The sequence below is a fragment of the Armigeres subalbatus genome, chromosome 3 (assembly GCF_024139115.2).
Source record: "Armigeres subalbatus isolate Guangzhou_Male chromosome 3, GZ_Asu_2, whole genome shotgun sequence".
NCBI classification, from domain to species: domain Eukaryota; kingdom Metazoa; phylum Arthropoda; class Insecta; order Diptera; family Culicidae; genus Armigeres; species Armigeres subalbatus.
Genome location: NC_085141.1, coordinates 140,747,418 through 140,765,231, shown reverse-complemented (window position 1 = coordinate 140,765,231; position 17,814 = coordinate 140,747,418). Strand labels below are relative to the sequence as shown.

Genomic DNA, 17,814 nt, shown 5'->3' with positions numbered 1-17,814 from the left:
TGCATGTCGCACTCTCACACCTACGAAGCAGCGAGCGCGCAAGGACGACGAAGGCTGGTTGGTCAGAGAGCACGCAGGACGCAGCAGGACGACGAGCATTGTCCTCCGACTCCGACCAGCGTGCTCACTCACACTCGCACCACTTGACTCGTTGGCTACCGTCGATCGGAGTTGTTTCTTGTCTTCCGAAATGTTAACAAAACATTTCGGAAAGAATCTACTCTCTTGGTGTTTTGGGAACAATCTCACCCCATTTCCCGGCAGCCGTTCGCGAATCGTTTTTCCGCACTTGTGCCACCGAGTCGGACGTAGGTATAGGTACTTACCTCGCATGTAGTTTTGGTGCAGTTTTCATCAAGCTTTTCCACCCTTCTCTTTAGAATCTCTGTCTGTCTGTCTGCTAATCTTTTCAAAAAGGATGGTGTGGAAAATGTCAATCAAAATTTAAGTTTTCTCGTTCGTTTTTCGCGGATTTTGTCGTGTGTTTGATTTCGGATTAATCTCCTGGTGTTTCCCGTTCGATAAATTACGAAATTGATTACCAAACGAGTGCACAAAACCATAATTTCCGTACGAGACATGAGCTTGATGTGATGTGCTTAAAAGGTCGAGGACGACGTGGATGAGACCAATCATATCTCCAGTGTTTCTCGCTTCCTTCTTGAGTGGTGTCCTGTTGAATCTATAGTTATTGCCTTTTGCCCCCTTGAAACGGTGACCACCGACGACACGGTGTGGAGTGAAACATGAATTTCTCTGCGTTTGGGGGCCCATTCTCCGGGATCCACCAGTTCGCGGCCAAGTTCGGCAGCAATGATGGGGCATTCACCAGCACGACGAATTCGGCGGTGGCAGCCGTGACTGGAAATGGTACCGGACCAGGCGGAATTGGAGGGATTGGCGGTGCGACTCCAGGAATTTCCGTTAGCGCCAGCGGTACCAACATTGGCCAGCAGGATCTAAATCGATATCACGGATCCACTAACGGGAACCATTTCAATCAGAATACTACCTCAAGTAAGTTGCGAAATATGCAGAAGGACATTATTCAATTATGCGAAAAAGCGTGGGTGTGTGGGGTGATGATGTGTTGCATACATTTGGGGGTAATTTTTCCTGGAAATGCTGTGTAGTCGTGTCGTATTTGCGGGTAGCTCTCGCTCGCTTTTCTTTGTTGGGTGGGGTGGGTGGTTGATAGCAAAAATCATCGAGTGGGGTGAGTGCACTTTGTTGCGAGGGGTGATTCACTGGTTTGTTTGGTGATTATGTAGCGAAAAGTGTTTTTTAAATTATGTGACGTTTCGTCTTTCACCCTTAGTATACGCAAAGGCTATAGGGTCACTTAACCATCTGTCTGTGCTCAAAAAAAAAATGTTGTCTGTGCTCTTTTATTGTTTAGCCAATTTTGGATTTTTTGGGCTGTTTTGACAGATAATTTAATCATTTTTCAGGTCGTAACCTTAGATAGGTGGGCGGGTACCTCGCGGGGAGGGGTTTCCGTAAAAAGCGTACAAGAACAGTTATTTTGATTGCTTATTTTACTTATATCTGTAAACCCTATCCATTTTAAACTGCACCTTTTCAAAAAAGTAATGCAGGAAGGCGTGTGAAGTATTGATTAGTTTAGAACTTTGCCGCTAGGAGGCGGTATATTTGAAACCATTATTTTAGACTACTCAAGATATTCCGATATATGGAATTTTCTACATTGTAAATCAAGACAAAATTTTCAAAACGACTTATCTGCTTTTGTAAACAAAGATTCAAACGACGATTTGACGAATCTGATAGTTCGCCCACGCAAACCAACGCCATCAACAGGTAGCGGAAACCTTCACCTACCTATTGATGGTGTTGGTTTGCGTGGGAGAGCTATCAGATTCGTCAAATCGTCATTTGAATCTTTGTTTACAAAAGCAGATAAGTCGTTTTGAAAATTTTGTCTTGAAATATTCCCATCGCACAAATTTGAAATTTGTAAAAATGATGTCTTAAGCAAAGGTCGTCTGGTGGGAATGGACTGTCTGGTGGTGGAAAAAAAATAGGATTTTTACAAACAGGGTGCAAATTTGCTGATCTTTGCTTACGCGTGTAGACCCAAAGGCCTTTACTCCAGGGTTTTCTTGGATGACCCAAAACATATTCTGTAAACGCATTTTATTATTTGCATCGGTGGAGCAGGTAGCAACTTTTGGTAGACTCTGCCACAACATTCATGTTAGCCGAAAATGGTACGCATTAAAATTAACAACAATAAACAATATACTAAAATACAGGGTTTGCAGAAATGGCTCTCAATAGATAACGAACATAACGAGTCATAACAAGCCATGAAAACAAAACTATCGCACTTGTATACAAGTTGGAAAAAAACTGATTCGGATAGGCGGCCCCCACCGATGGGGTTTGATAAAACGCTTTGTTCTGGCTCATTTTATGTTGGGGACCATCTTTTTTTCGCACAGCTATGTAAAAAAAGTTGAGATGCATCATCAGAACCGGTGCCCCCGCAATTGGGGCTTATTAAAAGAAATTTATCATGGGTTGTAGCCTCCCGAATCAGTTCAATATCGTAACAGCTACCGAAAAACGTCTCTCTCGGTATGCTACCTATCGAGAGCGTATACAGACATGATAAGTGAGAGATTTTCTCATTCTCTTTTGGATTCAAACCCTGCTAAAATATAACTGCTCACTAGCGCCGCCTCTTGGAAGAAGTGCTCATTATATTCAGCTCCTCTTTGTAGTCCTGGACATCCTGAACAATGTTGCTGAATACAACTTGGGTGTAGGTACGAGGGATCTCAAGCTAGAGCAATATTTCAAACATGCAATAATATTACAAGCACACTAGCGCCGCCTATTTGTAAAATTCCTATTTTTTCCCGTCATAAGACAGTCTATTTCACCATACAACCTTTGCTAAAGACATCATCTTTACCGATTTTAAATTTGTGCATATTTAGGGTATCTCCTATATCAATAACATTCGCAAAACAGGCCATTTAGGCTCAATTTGTTTCGTGTTTTGCTGTAATCCGGCGTGCTCACTGCTGAAAACAAACACAATAAAAAGAAATAAAACAATTTGTGAACCGATTCTTTGTTTTCGAATGGTATTGATTTGGGTACATGGTATGAATTCAAGGAGCAGTTCCCCTACAATGTATAAAATTCCATATATCGGAATATCTTGAGTAGTCTAAAATTATGATTTCATATATTTCACCATCTAGCCGCCACAGTCTAAAATAACCAATACCTCATATCAAAGCACACGCCTTCCTGCATAACCCTTTTGAAAAGATACAGTTCAAATAGGGTAGGATTTTCAGCTATAAGTAAAAAAGCATAAAAATCATTGTTTTTGTACCCTTTTTTAATAAAACCTCTCCCTGCGAGGTACCCACCCACCTGTGGTCAATCTAAGGTTACGACCTGAAAAATGATTAAATTATCTGTCGAAACGGCCCAAAAAATTGGTCAATCAATAAGAGGCTTCGCCGCCATGAGGCTCTGGGTCTGCCTCTGCTGCGATGTCCGGCTGAGTTCCAGTCTAATGCTTGTTTACAGATTTCGTTTCCGCCCCTATGTAGACCCAGCCCTACTTCCGATCCCGAATTTCTGTTGCTATCGGCATCTGGTGACAACGACGATGGAGCTCGTTGTTTGAGATCCAGTTGTGAGGCCACCAGGCCCGAATTATATACTGCAGGCTGCAGGCATTTGTTAATGAACACCTGCAGCCGTTGAGTGTTCTCCACTGATACACAGCATGTTTCGCTAGCTATAACAGCACAGATTTCACGTTAGATTTGAAAATTCGTATTTTGGTGCGTTCACTTATCTGCATGTTTTTCCAGATATTTCTTAAGCTCGCAAAGGCAGCCCTTGCTTTCTTGATCCGTGCGCCTATATCGATCTTGGTACCGCCGTCTGACGCCATTTGGCTACCAAGATATTGGAAGCTTTCAACATTCTCCACTGGTTGCCCGGCTACTGTGAAACTGGAAGGAGTCACCGTGTTTACATCCAACGATTTGGTTTTGGTTTCATTAACGCTAAAGGTCATAATCGATTGAAACCCACCTTGTAAAAAATCAACTGGGTATACAGTAGGGTGGCTCAAGTTAGTATGGAAAACCACTTTTTTTCAATTTTTTTGATGGGCCGCCCTCTTATTCGGTTCTATTTGATGCCATGATACTCTGGACAAAATTTCAGCAAAATCGGTCAACGTTAGGGCGGTACTAAACTCGTTGGAAGTTTATATTGGAAAATGTATGCAGAAACATCTAAAACAGTGATTTGCATTTGGACGGCACAATTTACGATTAAAAACTATGATACAGATCTTGAAAAATTTAATACAGAATGTTATGCTGAAAACCGCGAGAAGATTAGTGTTTGCCCGGCGAAGTTATTAGCATTTCTCTGAAGTGGGTTTTGGGCGAATTTCGTTTCTTTTACCATAGAAAAGAAATAAATTCACCCATACAACACTCCAGCAAATTGGCAATATCTTTGCCTAACAAACTCTAATCTTCTCGCGGTTTTCAGCATAACATTCTGTATTTAATTCTACAAGACCTGAATGAGTATCATAGTTCTTCATCATAAATTGTGCCGTCCAACTGCAAATCACTGTTTTTGAATGTTTCTGCATACATTTTTGAATATAAACTTCCAACGAGTTTATCACCGCCCAAACGTTGACCGATTTGGCTGAAATTTTGTCCAGAGCATCAGGGCATTAAATAGAACCGAATAAGAGAGCGGCCCATCAAGAATTTGAAAAAGTGTTTTTTGAGCCACCTTAGTGTACAGTCAGGTCACACTTTTTGGGTACCTTCACTAAGATACCTTGCATCCAGTCGACCGGGAAAGTTGCGATGTCCCAGATATTTCAAAATAAACGATGCAGTAGTTGAGCGGATGTCATGGGGTCAGTTTTGAGCATCTCGGTTGATATGCGATCGACCCCAGGGGCTTTATTCGATTTCATGCTTTGGATGGCTGTTTGAATCTCTAACAGTGATGGAGCTGCGGTATTGACGCGTGTTATAGTCGGATCCTAGGCAGATCATGCCGAGGTGGTGGTGGCCTGGCTGGCACTTGAAAAAGTTGTTCGAAGTGCTCGAACCAGCATTTCAGCTGGTCAGTTGCGTCGGCCAATAACTGATCATTCGCGTCTTTCACAGGCATCGTTGCATTCATCTTCATCCCATTTAAGCGTCGTGAGATATCGTAGAGGAGGCGAATGTCTCCGGTTGCTCTGGCTCTCTCTCTCTCCTTCGTCTCCAGAGAGTCTGCCCACGCTCGCTTGCCCCGTCGACATGTGCGTTTTACTTCCTTCTCAAGAGCCGCGTATTTTTGACGGGCTAAGACTTTGGCTCCTCTGGTTTTTGATCGCTCTATCGCGGTTTTGGCTTATCTTCGCTCCTCTATCTTCCTCCAGGTCTCATCGGTGATCCATTGTTTTCTCTGGGTGCGCAGTTCGCCCAGATTGTTCTCGCTGGTGGCGATTAAGGCATTCTTGATGGCGGTCAATTGGTCTTCCACGCTGCCACCTTCCGGAATATCTGCAGCACGCGTCTCCAGTTCTTCAACGAAGGACCGTTACACCATGGCATCTTCCAATCGGCGTGTGTTGAATCGTCGTCCAACTCTTTCCTCCTGTCAACGAATCCGCGCAATGCGCAGGCGTATTTCGCCGATGAGGAGATGATGATCAGACGCGATATCGGCACTACGTTTATTCCGTACATCAAGAAGGCTCCGTTTCCATTTTCGGCTGATGCAGATGTGGTCGATTTGATTTACTGTAAAGCCGTCACGGGAGTCCTACGTGACTTTGTGAACCGGTCGATGAGGGAAGAGCGATCCTCCCATCATCATGTCGTTATTGCGACAAAATTCTGCGAACAGCTCTCCGTTTTCGCTCATTTCTCCGAGACCATGGCGTCCCATAATGCGCCCATGGTTCGAGTTGTCGGATCCGATCTTCGCATTGAAGTCGCCCAAACAGATCTTGGGATCACCCTTCGAAATTCTATCTACGACGGCATTGAGTTGGCTGTAGAAGCTCTCTTTGTCTTGCAGTATCGTTGGTGCATAATATTGGATTATAGCAGCGGTTCTCAACCTTTTTAATGAGAGGTACCCCTTCGAACTTTTGCATTGATTGAGGTACCCCCTATGTTTTGCCTCTTGGAAGGAGGCATCCGAGCCTCTTGGGACGAGGATTCCATGCCTTTTGAAAGGAGTCTTCCGAGCCTCTTGAAAGGAGGCTTCCGGGCTCCTTGAAAGAAGGTTTCCGAGCCTTAAAAGGAGGCTCCAATGCCTCTTGAAAGAAGGCGGCCAGGCCACTTAAAACGAGGATTCCGGGCCTCTTGAAAAAATACTGCCGGGCTTCTGAAAGGAGGCATCCAGGCCACTTGAAGAAAGCTTCCGAACCTCTTGAAGCCTCTTGTCTCTTAAAGGAAGCCTTCCGGGCATCTTGACAGGAGGCGTCTGAGCCCCTTAATACGAGGCTTTCGAGCATCTTGAAAGGAAACTTTCGGGCCTCATGAAAAAAGGCTTCCGGGTATCTTGAAAGGAGGCTTCCGGGCCTCTTGAAAGGAGGCTTTCGGGCCTCTTGAAAGGAGGCTTTCGAGCCTCTTGAAAGAAGGCTTCCGGGCCTCTTGAAAGGAGGCTTCCGGGCCTCTTGAAAGGAGGCTTCCGGGCCTCTTGAAAGGAGGTTTCCGAACCTCTTGAAAGGAGGCTTCCGGGCCTCTTGAAAGGAGGCTTCCGGGCCTCTTGAAAGGAGGTTCTTATAAGTAGGCTCACGTGCCCCTAAAGGGAGCCTTCCGAGCCTTTTGAAAGGAACCTTCTGAGCCTCTTAAAACAAGGCTTCTAGACCTCTTGAAAGGAGTCGTTCAAGCCTCTTGAAAAGCCACCTTCGAGCAGCTTGGAAGAACGCTTCCGATGAAAAAGAAGAAGAAGTGTAGAAAGATGCTTTTAATCTTCTTGCAACGAAAAAACCGAGCTTTTCGAAAAAAGAAGCCTTCATGGCTCTCAAACGAAGGCTTCTGAACATATTCGTCTTAACATATTCGTCAACATTTTGTTGTTGTGGTTGTTGATTGTGGAGGTCAGTTGGCTTGGATTTTCTGATCGCTATGCATATTATGTACAAGACAATGTCCGCCATTACGCATTTTTGTCCGAGGTACCCCCTGCAGCTAGTAAAGGTACCCCCAGGGGTACATGTACCCCAGGTTGAGAACCGCTGGATTATAGCAAGGTTTCGGACTCGTGTTCTAAATCTGGCAACGATTATCCTTTCACTTATAGGTTCCCACTTCATAAGCGCAGAGTGTGCTTAGCGCTTAGTAGGAAGCCAACTCTGCGATGCCGGGGAGCATGTTCACCTCGTAAGCCAGAGTTTAGCAGAACTTGTCCTGACGGCGTTCTGTGTTCTCCAAAGTTTGGCTAACGGACTTCGCTCAGTCCCAGGATCTCAAGCTTTATGCTGTGTGCCTCATTGGAAAGTTGTGCCAATTTACCCTGCTGGGCTAGGGTTAAAAGTTAAAACGTTCCATGTTCCTATGCGTGTCCGTTGTTTCGCGCTAAAAGTCGTCGCCGTAAAATCAGTCCGTGTTCTTTCATTATCGGATTCTCGAACAAATTGATGTTTCGGGAACAGTAGGTTGTTGGCCCAAGGTTCCCTATCCACCGGGATGGGGCTGCCATCTTAGGTATAGCTTCCGGGGAATATCATTTCATACTCAGCCGCTGGATGCCAGAACATACGCTGTTGGAGCCGCACTTCCTCGATAAGTCGGATCAAATTTGTTTGAAGTCCAATCCAACACTAGGACTAGGCTAGTGCGCTTTGAGCGGCACACGGTCGTTTTGATAGGGCTTGCTTTGGGATACATGCAGCTTTTTAAAGGAGTTCAACAGAGTCCACTGTCGAACCCCACCACATCCTAGCAGACCCCACAGGACGTCTCTCACTCTAGCTGATGTCAGAAGGACAAGCCTGGGCATGCTACACTACCAGCTAAGTACGCAAACCTTAGCTGGCGGTCGATTGTCATCGGAAGACCCGTGGAAGCCTGAGTATTGGAACTTGTGAGGACCAGAGCTATGTTAAGCGCCGCTTCCCGGATGTCAACTCACCATTTCGTAGCCCGTTATATGTTTATATGTTACCTTCGAAGATTTTATAAGGATCATTACTATTAGGGTCTGTTCACAAATTACGCAATGCTGTAGGGTAGGAGCGAATCAGGCACTGCGTTACGATTCATATAAAAATCAAAACCTTTTTTTCCACATTTGTTGCGAAGGGGAGGGAGATGGATCAACATTGCCAATTTCAGATTTCGTAATTTATGAATGAACCCATGCATTATCTTACCAAACTAACCCTACTATGAAAAAATCATTCATTGTATACGTACAAATATGTTGCCCACGTCTTCACTTCCGCATTTTGAGAAGTGGTCCATAAAATAGGGACACGGCAGGTATTTTCGTCTGTTCGTCATAGTCTCGAAAACCAAAATAAAAGACGCTTTTTTGTAAAACTCATACGTACCAAATCGTAAGCTCAGGAGAAATGTTCTGCTATAGTGGAGTTCTAGCAAATGTATGTTGCTTTCGTTGGTTTTAGCCCCTACGAAAAAATACCTGCCGTGTCCCTATGGCACGTTTATTGGACTCACAGGAATAAAGGGCCTCGTTGCAGTATGCCTGCGCTCAAAACTCTCGACGGTGTACAACACGCGTCGAAGTCGGACGCCGCGGCTTAACATTGGGCGGCTACAAGACTGTAGGCTAGCCCAAGGATATGCGCAGCAGCTGGAAGTGGCACTACCAACGGAAGAGCAGCTAGGCGAAGCGTCTCTTGAAGATGGTTGGAGAGATATTCGATCCGCCATTGGTAGCACCGCAACCACTGCACTTGGCACGGTGCCCCGGATCAGAGAAACGACTGGTATGACGGCGAATGTGAGTGGAAGAGAAAAATGCAGCATGGGCGAGATTGCTGCATCACCGCACGAGGGCGAACGAGGCACGATATAAACGGGGGCGGAGCAGACAAAACTCGATTTTCCGGAGGAAAAAAGCACCAGCAGGAAGATCGCCGTTCGCCAAGTACTGCAGATGGTCTTTCGTGTCTGCTATTCAACATCGCTTTGGAAGGGGTAATACAAAGAGCAGGGAATAACACGAGTGATACAATTTTCAATAAGTCCGTCCTGCTATTTGGCTTCACTGACAACATAGATATTATGGTACGTAACTTTGAGAAGATGGCGGAAGCCTACACCAGACTGAAGAGGGAAGCTAAGCGGATCGGACTTGTCATCAACACGTCGACGGTCGAAGACGAAGTACATGATAGGAAGAGGCTCAAGAGAAGACAATGTGAGCCATCCACCGCAAGTTTCCATCGGTTGTAACGAAATCGAGGTGGTAGAAGAATTTGTGTACTTGGGCTCACTGGTGATTGTCGAAAATGATACCAGCAGAGAAATTCGGAGACGCATAGTAGCGGGAAATCGTACATACTTTGGACTCCGCAAGACGCTCCGACGGAATAGAGTTTGCAGCCGTACCAAATTGACTACGGACATGAGAATCGTCCAGGTCGTAGAGGATCAACGCACACTGGGAGTTCTCGAAAGGAAAGTGCTGCGTACCATCTAAGGTGGGGTGCAGGAACATAAACACAAGACCCATTTAACCATCCCTCCAGGGTCATCGAGGTCAAAACGCTTTCAGGAAACAGGAAAAACAGACAATCTAGTAATAAATAATATAAAATGAGAAACTAGTTCACTCGTAGCTAGAAGTCACAGTTATCTTAGAAGGCAATTGAAGCTGCATCGATTTTGTTTCAATAGAAGGGCAGAATAAGCGAAACAAAACATATTTGCACTAAGGTGCTTCATGTCAAGGATCTGTGTGTAAGAGAGGTCAACCAATCTGTGCTGCCTTACCGAACGGATGATTGCGGACATATTTACTTAACCATTGAGACCAACAAACATCAACGTGATTGCGATTAACTTCGGGCTTGACAAGAAGCGTGAAGGATTCAGTGACTTAAGCGATGAGGAGTATTAGAGTCAGACACTAATTACACAACATGTAAAACACCTTGTAGTGCAATCACCATGAGTTTTTAATATTATGTTTCCTTTCTGTTCTGTTCGATGCAGAGGATAGTTCTTCGACTGTATAAAGATTATGAACAGTCAACTAACTCCACCTCAATAGACACGATCTGATCCTAAAAGTGAATTTTCATAGCTTCCCGTACAGTCATTTTTTGATGCATTCTGATTTCTACATTGTTTTCAAAATACACGAAGAATGAACTGCAAGTGCGAGGAACGAGTTTACTTCTATGCGAGCTTCCTGGTGTGGAAGTCGCGCCATTGTTGGTTACAGTCAGATTGGAGTTGTCGCGTGATTTTTGATCTCGTTGTCATCGTCGTAGATTGAGAAAACGCCGCGCTGGATAATTTTTCACAGCTTCCAGTCTCCGGTACAGAAACATCTCAGCCGCATTTTACTTGAATCTTCAATATTGTTGGATAACGTGTGCTTTGTGGATAAATTTTAAGAATGAAATTGAAATTTTATGAAATTCGGGGCCCTCCTTAGTCGTGCGGTAAGACGCGCGGCTACAAAGCAAGACCATGCTGAGGGTGGCTGGGTTCGATTCCCGGTGCCGGTCTAGGCAATTTTCGGATTGGAAATTTTCTCGACTTCCCTGGGCATAAAAGTATCATCGTGCTAGCCTCATGATATACGAATGCAAAAATGGTGACTTGGCTTAGAAACCTCGCAGTTAATAACTGTGGAAGTGCTTAATGAACACTAAGCTGCGAGGCGGCTCTGTCCCAGTGTGGGGATGTAATGCCAATAAGAAGAAGAAGAAGAAAATCGTCTTAGACAGTAGAAGTTTGATGGTTTGTCAGATAAACAAATTTCAACAAATTTTGTGTGAAAAAAAATGACACGGTCAAAATTTTCATATTCCAAAGAATGATAGAAGTAGAAAATTAAAATGTAATCGAACCAGGACCAGAACTTGTCAAAAGTCGTGCGTGACGTCACTGCGCAATTACTCCATTGTCGGAAATGTGTTATCTGGAGATGCAATGTTAAGGAAGTAGAAGAATGTGTCGTAATTGCCTCGACTTACAAACACTTCTTCCAATAAACTTTAGTGTGCAAAATATTAACAAATATAATATTCTAAATCATATTAAATCGATCAATTTTTTAATGTCCTCCTTTTTCGCTACGATTCGGGTGAATTTGTCCTCCTTTGGAAAAAAATTATATGGTCCCCTTTACCTTAACTGATTTTTCAGTCTCTGATTCAAATGTTATTGATTAGTCAAAAAAAACAGGATCATAGTTTCTTCGAAGCCTATGTGAAAACAGTATAATTCCTCAAAAATCTGAAATTGTTAAAAAATGGGATAATTTGTTTCTACTCCCGCAATTAATGTATTTTAAAGATTTATTGAATTTATTAAAGAAATTATTGAATTCAGGTCTTTTATTTTTTTTCAGTGATCAACACGCCAATGTCATATGGACAAAATATTACTCTTCCGTATAGTCAGCCACAACCCGATCATGGCTTTACTAACAACATGCAAGTGGATAATAAGCTGAAGAATACGATCAAGGTCGATCGAGACGAGATGATCAACCAGCAAATATTGCAAAATGTCAACCAATCTTGGCAAACGCTGGCCAACCCATCAAACACAGTGGATTATTCGTCCCACCTTTTATCCGCCACTCTACCCATTTCCATACAGCACTTTCTTAAATATTCCGAAACCATCAAGAAAGAATCGAACAACGTTGGATCTGGATTGGCATCCCCTGGACCGCTCAGTGGATTGATCGGCGTCGAAACTAATGCGTTCAATGTCCAAAAAGACTTGTTAAATTTGAAAAATGGTTCTAATTTGAATTTGGCACTGGGGAATGTGGCAGTGAGTGCTGCGGCAGCCAGTCTAGGGCTCAATCACCAGCATTTTACGCATCATACGAATAATCATCAGGACAATAGTCAAAACTACGGAGGCATCAATCAATTGCCCATCCTCTCCAGCAACGTAACCAATAGCCAACAACAGCTTGGTAGCCAACAAAACGGAATGAACGGAACTGTAAACGGAAACGCCAACGCAGTTCCGACCACTAATTCTAATAACGCCAATAATGCCACTGGAAATGCCGCCAATTCCACGACTACGACCACAACAACCGGAAAGGGCAAGTCAAAACGCCAAAAGAAAGAAAAGAAACGCAAACCACCGAAGGAGAAAAAGCCTCGTCCCAAGCCGGGACAAATCCGCGAGACGAAGGCCCTGGACGGATCGCCGCTGTTCTGCTGTCCCGAGTGTCAGATGGCGTATCCGGAGCGTGGCCTGATCGAGCAGCACGTAATCTCGCACGCGGTGGAGCGCCGTTTCGTGTGCGATATTTGCCATGCCGCTTTGAAGCGGAAGGACCACCTTACCCGACACAAACTGTCGCACATTCCGGACCGGCCGCACATATGCAGCGTAAGTATTGAGATTCGCAATGTACAAAGGAAGACGTAGGTCTGATGAATCAAATTTTGAATCAACATACAAGAGTTTATGCGTTCAGCGATGCACCGATTTATTTACTCACCGACCGCACAAAGCATAAACCCGAGTTTTCTGCGTCCAAATACGAACGCATGCAATCTTTATTCACTCACCGATCGCACAAAGCATAATACGAACGCGTTCAATCAAGCATTGATTCATTTAATCACCGATCGCACAAAGTACAAACCCGGATCTCGCGACTTTTCTAATTCCTGCGTCCAAATACGAACGCGTTCAATCTTGTACTAATTTATTTACTCACCGATCGCACAAAGCATAAACTCGAAATTTGCAACTTTTTTGCGTCTTAGTACCAAAGCGTTCAATCTTGCACTCATTTGTTTACTCACTGACCGCACAAAGCACAAACTCGAAACTCAAGACTTTTCTGCGTCCTAATACGAACGCGTTCAATCTTGCATTAATTTATTTACTCACCGACGGCACAAAGCATAAGCCCGAAACTCGCGACTATTTTACGTCCTTATACGAACGCGTTCAATCTTGCACTGATTTATTTACTCGTCGACCGTACAAAGCACAAACCAGGATCTCGCGACTTTTCTGCTTTCAAATACGAACGCGTTCAATCTTGCACTAATTTATTTACTCACCGATCGAACAAAGCATAAACCCGAAACTCGCGACTGTTTTGCGTCTTAATACGAACGCGTTTAATCTTGCACTGATTTTTTTACTCACCGATCGTACAAAGCATAAGCCCGAAAGTCGCGATTATTATGCGTCTTAATACGAACGCGTTCAATCTTCCACTAATTTATTTACTCGCCGATCGCACAAAGCATAAACCCGAAATTTGCGACTATTATACTTACCGACTGCACTGCTACAAAGCATCTCGCGACTATTTTACGTCTTAATAAGAATGCGTTCAATCTCGCACTAATTTATTTCTCACCGATCGCACAAAGCACAAACCCGAAACTTGCGACTATTTTACGTCTTAATACGAACGCGTTCAATGATGCACTTTGCCAAGAATACTTTCGTAATCAGAAGTTTCAAAACATGGTGGAAACTTATCCGTAACAACATGTCAGTTTTATTCAAAAGCTCAGTCTGTTTCATCGATGCTACCGAGAAAAAAACACCTTTTCAATTAAAAATATGGCGTTTCTGATCGCGTTATTGGTTATTTTAACTACATGCACATAAAATGATTTTTTTGTCATATTAAGGTGTGCACCGAACGCCGCTTTGAAAAAAACTGCATCGCCGGTTCATTTTATAGGAGACTACTATATTAGACACAGTTGTTACATAAAAAAACTTTTGTGAAAAATTAATTCAGAAGAATACGTTGGAAAATACTGTAATTGTTAAATTCTAGATGTTACTTTCAGTTATTTAATAGATTGCTCCTCCGTTTAAAAAAATATTGTTTACAGATATGTTTGAAGTCGTTCAAACGCAAGGAACAGTTAACATTGCACATTGTTATCCACACCGGTGAGAAGAAGCACGTTTGCAATGAATGTGGAAAAGGTATGCTTTAAGACATGTTGTCGCGATACAATTATGTGACATAAATTCTGTCGAACATTACAGGATTCTACCGGAAGGATCACCTACGCAAGCACACCCGATCGCACATCGCCCGCCGCGTCAAGTCGGAAATGTCGGCCCAGTCAGGTACCGGAAATGGTTCGAACAGCTCCAACTCCAACAATAACAACAACAATAACAATGCAGCACTTGCACCGTCGCTGATGGCCACCAACATGCAGGGTGCGCCGGTGACGGCCTCCTGAGCCTCGTACAAGGACTTTTGGTAAGGTGGATGTTCCAGTTTTCTCCGTGAAAACGATCTTTGGTATAGGGTTAATGTGAGTTGAGTTGGATGAAGTTAGTCGACGAACGAATTAGGTGCAATTTTTATGTTAATATTATGTCACACAATCAACAAACCATATAGTTCAATAGCCCTGAAATTTTGTTCGAATCATTATACAAACTATGGTGCAGCAAACAGTTGACAATTGTTATAGAGTTTATACAAGATAGGCTTGAAGTAAATCGACGCTATGATTCCTGACTCTTTGGATATTGCTCTGCCCAAAAGAACATCGTACATGCCATGTCAAAAGTCCATACCCATTAGTCTTCTGGGAATACTCGGAGGACTTCGATTTGTGTTCTACTCGCAAGTCGAACAAATCAAACGATCAAGATCTAACCTGAGTTATACGATTCACTATCGAAAATGTATCTTTAACACACCGACATGGAAGAGGTTAGTCAAACTTCAACCGGAACGAGTATACGTGCAATCTGACCTGATATGAATCTATCTCCACCGGTAAACGATTAGTAGCTTATACAGAAGTTGTTGCACAAATCCAATCTATAAATACTCCACATACGCTGCTACCGCTTTTACGATAGAAACTCCCCGAAATTCGCTTTACTCTAACAATCTTCGGACTCGAAATTCTCCGCCTCTGAACGATAGCAATAATTTTTCGGAAACAAAAAAGCATTCGAGCGAACGTTAAACAGATCCTGCTCTTAAGTCCAACTGCTCGGACGGGGAGCAGTTGCTGACCGACACACAACAGACTAATGAAGATATACGAAATCAATAAGCTAAAAGACGGATAATATTTTTCTTAACGAGAGTTGCTAAACAAGTTGCAAATATACGACGATATACAATTGGAGAAAGTGTAATATTTTATTTATTGAGAGCCAACTGTAACTGATGTAGTAGACGATATCCTTAAGAATATATATTTTGTACTGAATATTGGACAGAATCCAGTAAAAGAGATGTTTAAAAAATAAAACCTATATATTAAAAAGTAAAGTATTACAATGAATAAATATATGCAAAAAGTTTTAACAGAAGTAAGGCAGAATGGGGCTACTACTTGCAAAGTTTTGGCAAAGAATTGGAACTGGCTGGAATTGGAAAATAACAAATAACATGCTCTCGACAGTTGGCAGAAGTATAAACTATGTCTACCTATAAAAAAACAGAAGAATCTCCTAAAATTACTTTAAACTAGCAAGAGAAAACAAAACACATTATCGCATGCAACAATATGGAAGTAAATAAGAATTCAAAGTACAAAACTAAGAAGAAAGGAATTAAATACTGTTGAAACAATAGTGAACAAAAATACTACAAAACAAATCGAAAACAAACATAAACAAAACAAACGTTACTCCAAAACAAAGTTGCAGCAACAAACTTACCAAAGCGATGTTCAAATAACTTACTACAAAAGAGGAAAAGAAGGTATAAACACTTCAACAATACACTATAGTATAAACTGAAACAAAGAGATGAACAATATCATACTCCGTATAACCGAAAGAGAACAAATTCGATATTTCACAATCCAGAGTTCCAAATAAGAAAATGCTATTTTATTATTTTGATTAGAGAGCCGAAACCAAACAAGAACATAGTAAACCTACATATGAAACTACTTATAGCTATACGAAAGTGGAGCGATTCAAACGAAAATCAAATGAACAATCGGAATTCGGAAGATCTGAAAACTAAACCAACCGTACAATAGACTTTCTCAATAAAACACTTAAAAAATAGTAAGCAAAAACTGATAGAAACGCAGCATAGATTCGCCGAAATACGAGCATTTGTTATACTGTTGTGCAATAGCAATAGGAATCGATTTTTAAAAGCGAGAAATTTCAAATGCGCTGACTTATTTTTGGTTCAAGTCAACGAGCAGCGGATGAAACCAGGCAGATATGAAGCGGCATGGAACGCGACTAATTGTATTTTTATTTTACTATAAGTTGATTTAAAATTGCTGAAGGAATTTCATCTGTAGTTGTCGCGATAAGAGCAATGTAACTGAACGGGTATTGGCCAGTTACCGTTCTTGCTCAGTAGGGTCGGTTTTCAATTTCCGACATTGAATGTTGGCTTCAGTGTGGGTTCAGTGTAAAAAATAACAATGTCGCACTAGTATTTTTAATCTGCTCCCCTTGCACTATGGGAAAAGGGTGGCCATTAATCGAAAAAATACTATCTCCTATTTGTCTAATTTATATAGGGGAACGGTTCGGGACTTCATCTCGTAGCTCCCATTTCCATCCCATCAAAAACAAGGCAATGAAAAGTTGTTGTTGATTTGTTTTTTCATTTTTGTGATTTTTTCAGCAGTGAGCACGCATATTAGCAAAAAGAAGCGACAAGATTGGTGCTGTATTTCTCTGTTTTGCGATGAGATGAATATATGTTCAGTGGGATTGAAAATGGAACAGTTCCCCTATCATATGAAAGTATATACTCTAGATAAGAGAATCGGGAAATATTGAAGCGCTATGTTTATTCAGTCAAAAGATATGGGCTGGCGAAGTGAAAAAAGCTGATAAAAAAAAAAAACGTTTCTTATTTTGATTTGTATGTTATGAAGTCAATTTTTCTCCATATATAAAGTTTTATGTACCATTTCAAAGCTGCTGAAAACCATAGCTTTCCGATAGTTTGGTTTATTCTGCATGCTAAGATTAATGTCAAAAAGTTGTAGAGGATAAACTTTAATTACCATAACTCTGGTCCCGCAACCCTAATGTCCCCTCATCCGAAAATTGGGGATTGAAATATAACCCTTGTACCACCTTTTAGTGAGTGATTTGCTTGCGCATATTTACGCTTTTACGAGAACGCTGCAATTAAAGTTTTCTTGAAAATCGTATTTTTAATCTCTATACCTCGTAATGATTAGAAAGTGAACAACATTATTACTAGAAATATAATTATTTGCTATCTTATGCAAGTTGTATTGGAAACAAACAAAAAAAAGGCCAAAAAAAATTGAAAAAAAATTTTTTTCGCCGGTGACATGTTTTGAAGAGTTGACGATGGTCTTTAAAGGGTTAGAAAAGGTTCTTAAATATGCCTTCACATAATATATGTTGCATAGAAACAGTTTTCATTGAAAAAATATTTTTGGCCGCCCATTTGTATGAGAATTCTCCATAGTGCCTTGGTACGGCCGCAACACAGACCGGTAGTGTCAGTCAACTTAGTGATTACTAACTAGCATAATTCACGTAGGCACAACACTTTATTGGAGTTCACAAGAGCACAACATGCTTGAAATTTCTATTTTATTGTCACTTAACTCTAACATAGTTCAATAATATT

At 42.1% G+C, this 17,814-nt stretch overlaps 1 protein-coding gene across 1 annotated transcript; it reads left to right on the top strand.

Moving 5' to 3' along the window:
- The first annotated feature begins 353 nt into the window (after window positions 1–353).
- On the top strand, window positions 354–16,423 carry LOC134227991 (zinc finger imprinted 3). The gene is made up of 4 exons (XM_062709723.1): window positions 354–1,017; window positions 11,587–12,596; window positions 14,078–14,174; window positions 14,238–16,423. The coding sequence occupies exons 1-4, from the start codon at window positions 747–749 to the stop codon at window positions 14,438–14,440; spliced, it is 1,581 nt and encodes a 526-aa protein (XP_062565707.1). The 5' UTR covers window positions 354–746; the 3' UTR covers window positions 14,441–16,423.
- Window positions 16,424–17,814: the final 1,391 nt, after the last annotated feature.

Coding starts and splice junctions, on each gene's coding strand:
- LOC134227991 (XM_062709723.1), top strand. CDS start 747: ATGAATTTCTCTGCGTTTGGGGGCCCATTCTCCGGGATCCACCAGTTC. Junction 12,597..14,077: donor ACCGGCCGCACATATGCAGC/GTAAGTATTGAG, acceptor TATTGTTTACAG/ATATGTTTGAAGTCGTTCAA. Junction 14,175..14,237: donor TTGCAATGAATGTGGAAAAG/GTATGCTTTAAG, acceptor CGAACATTACAG/GATTCTACCGGAAGGATCAC.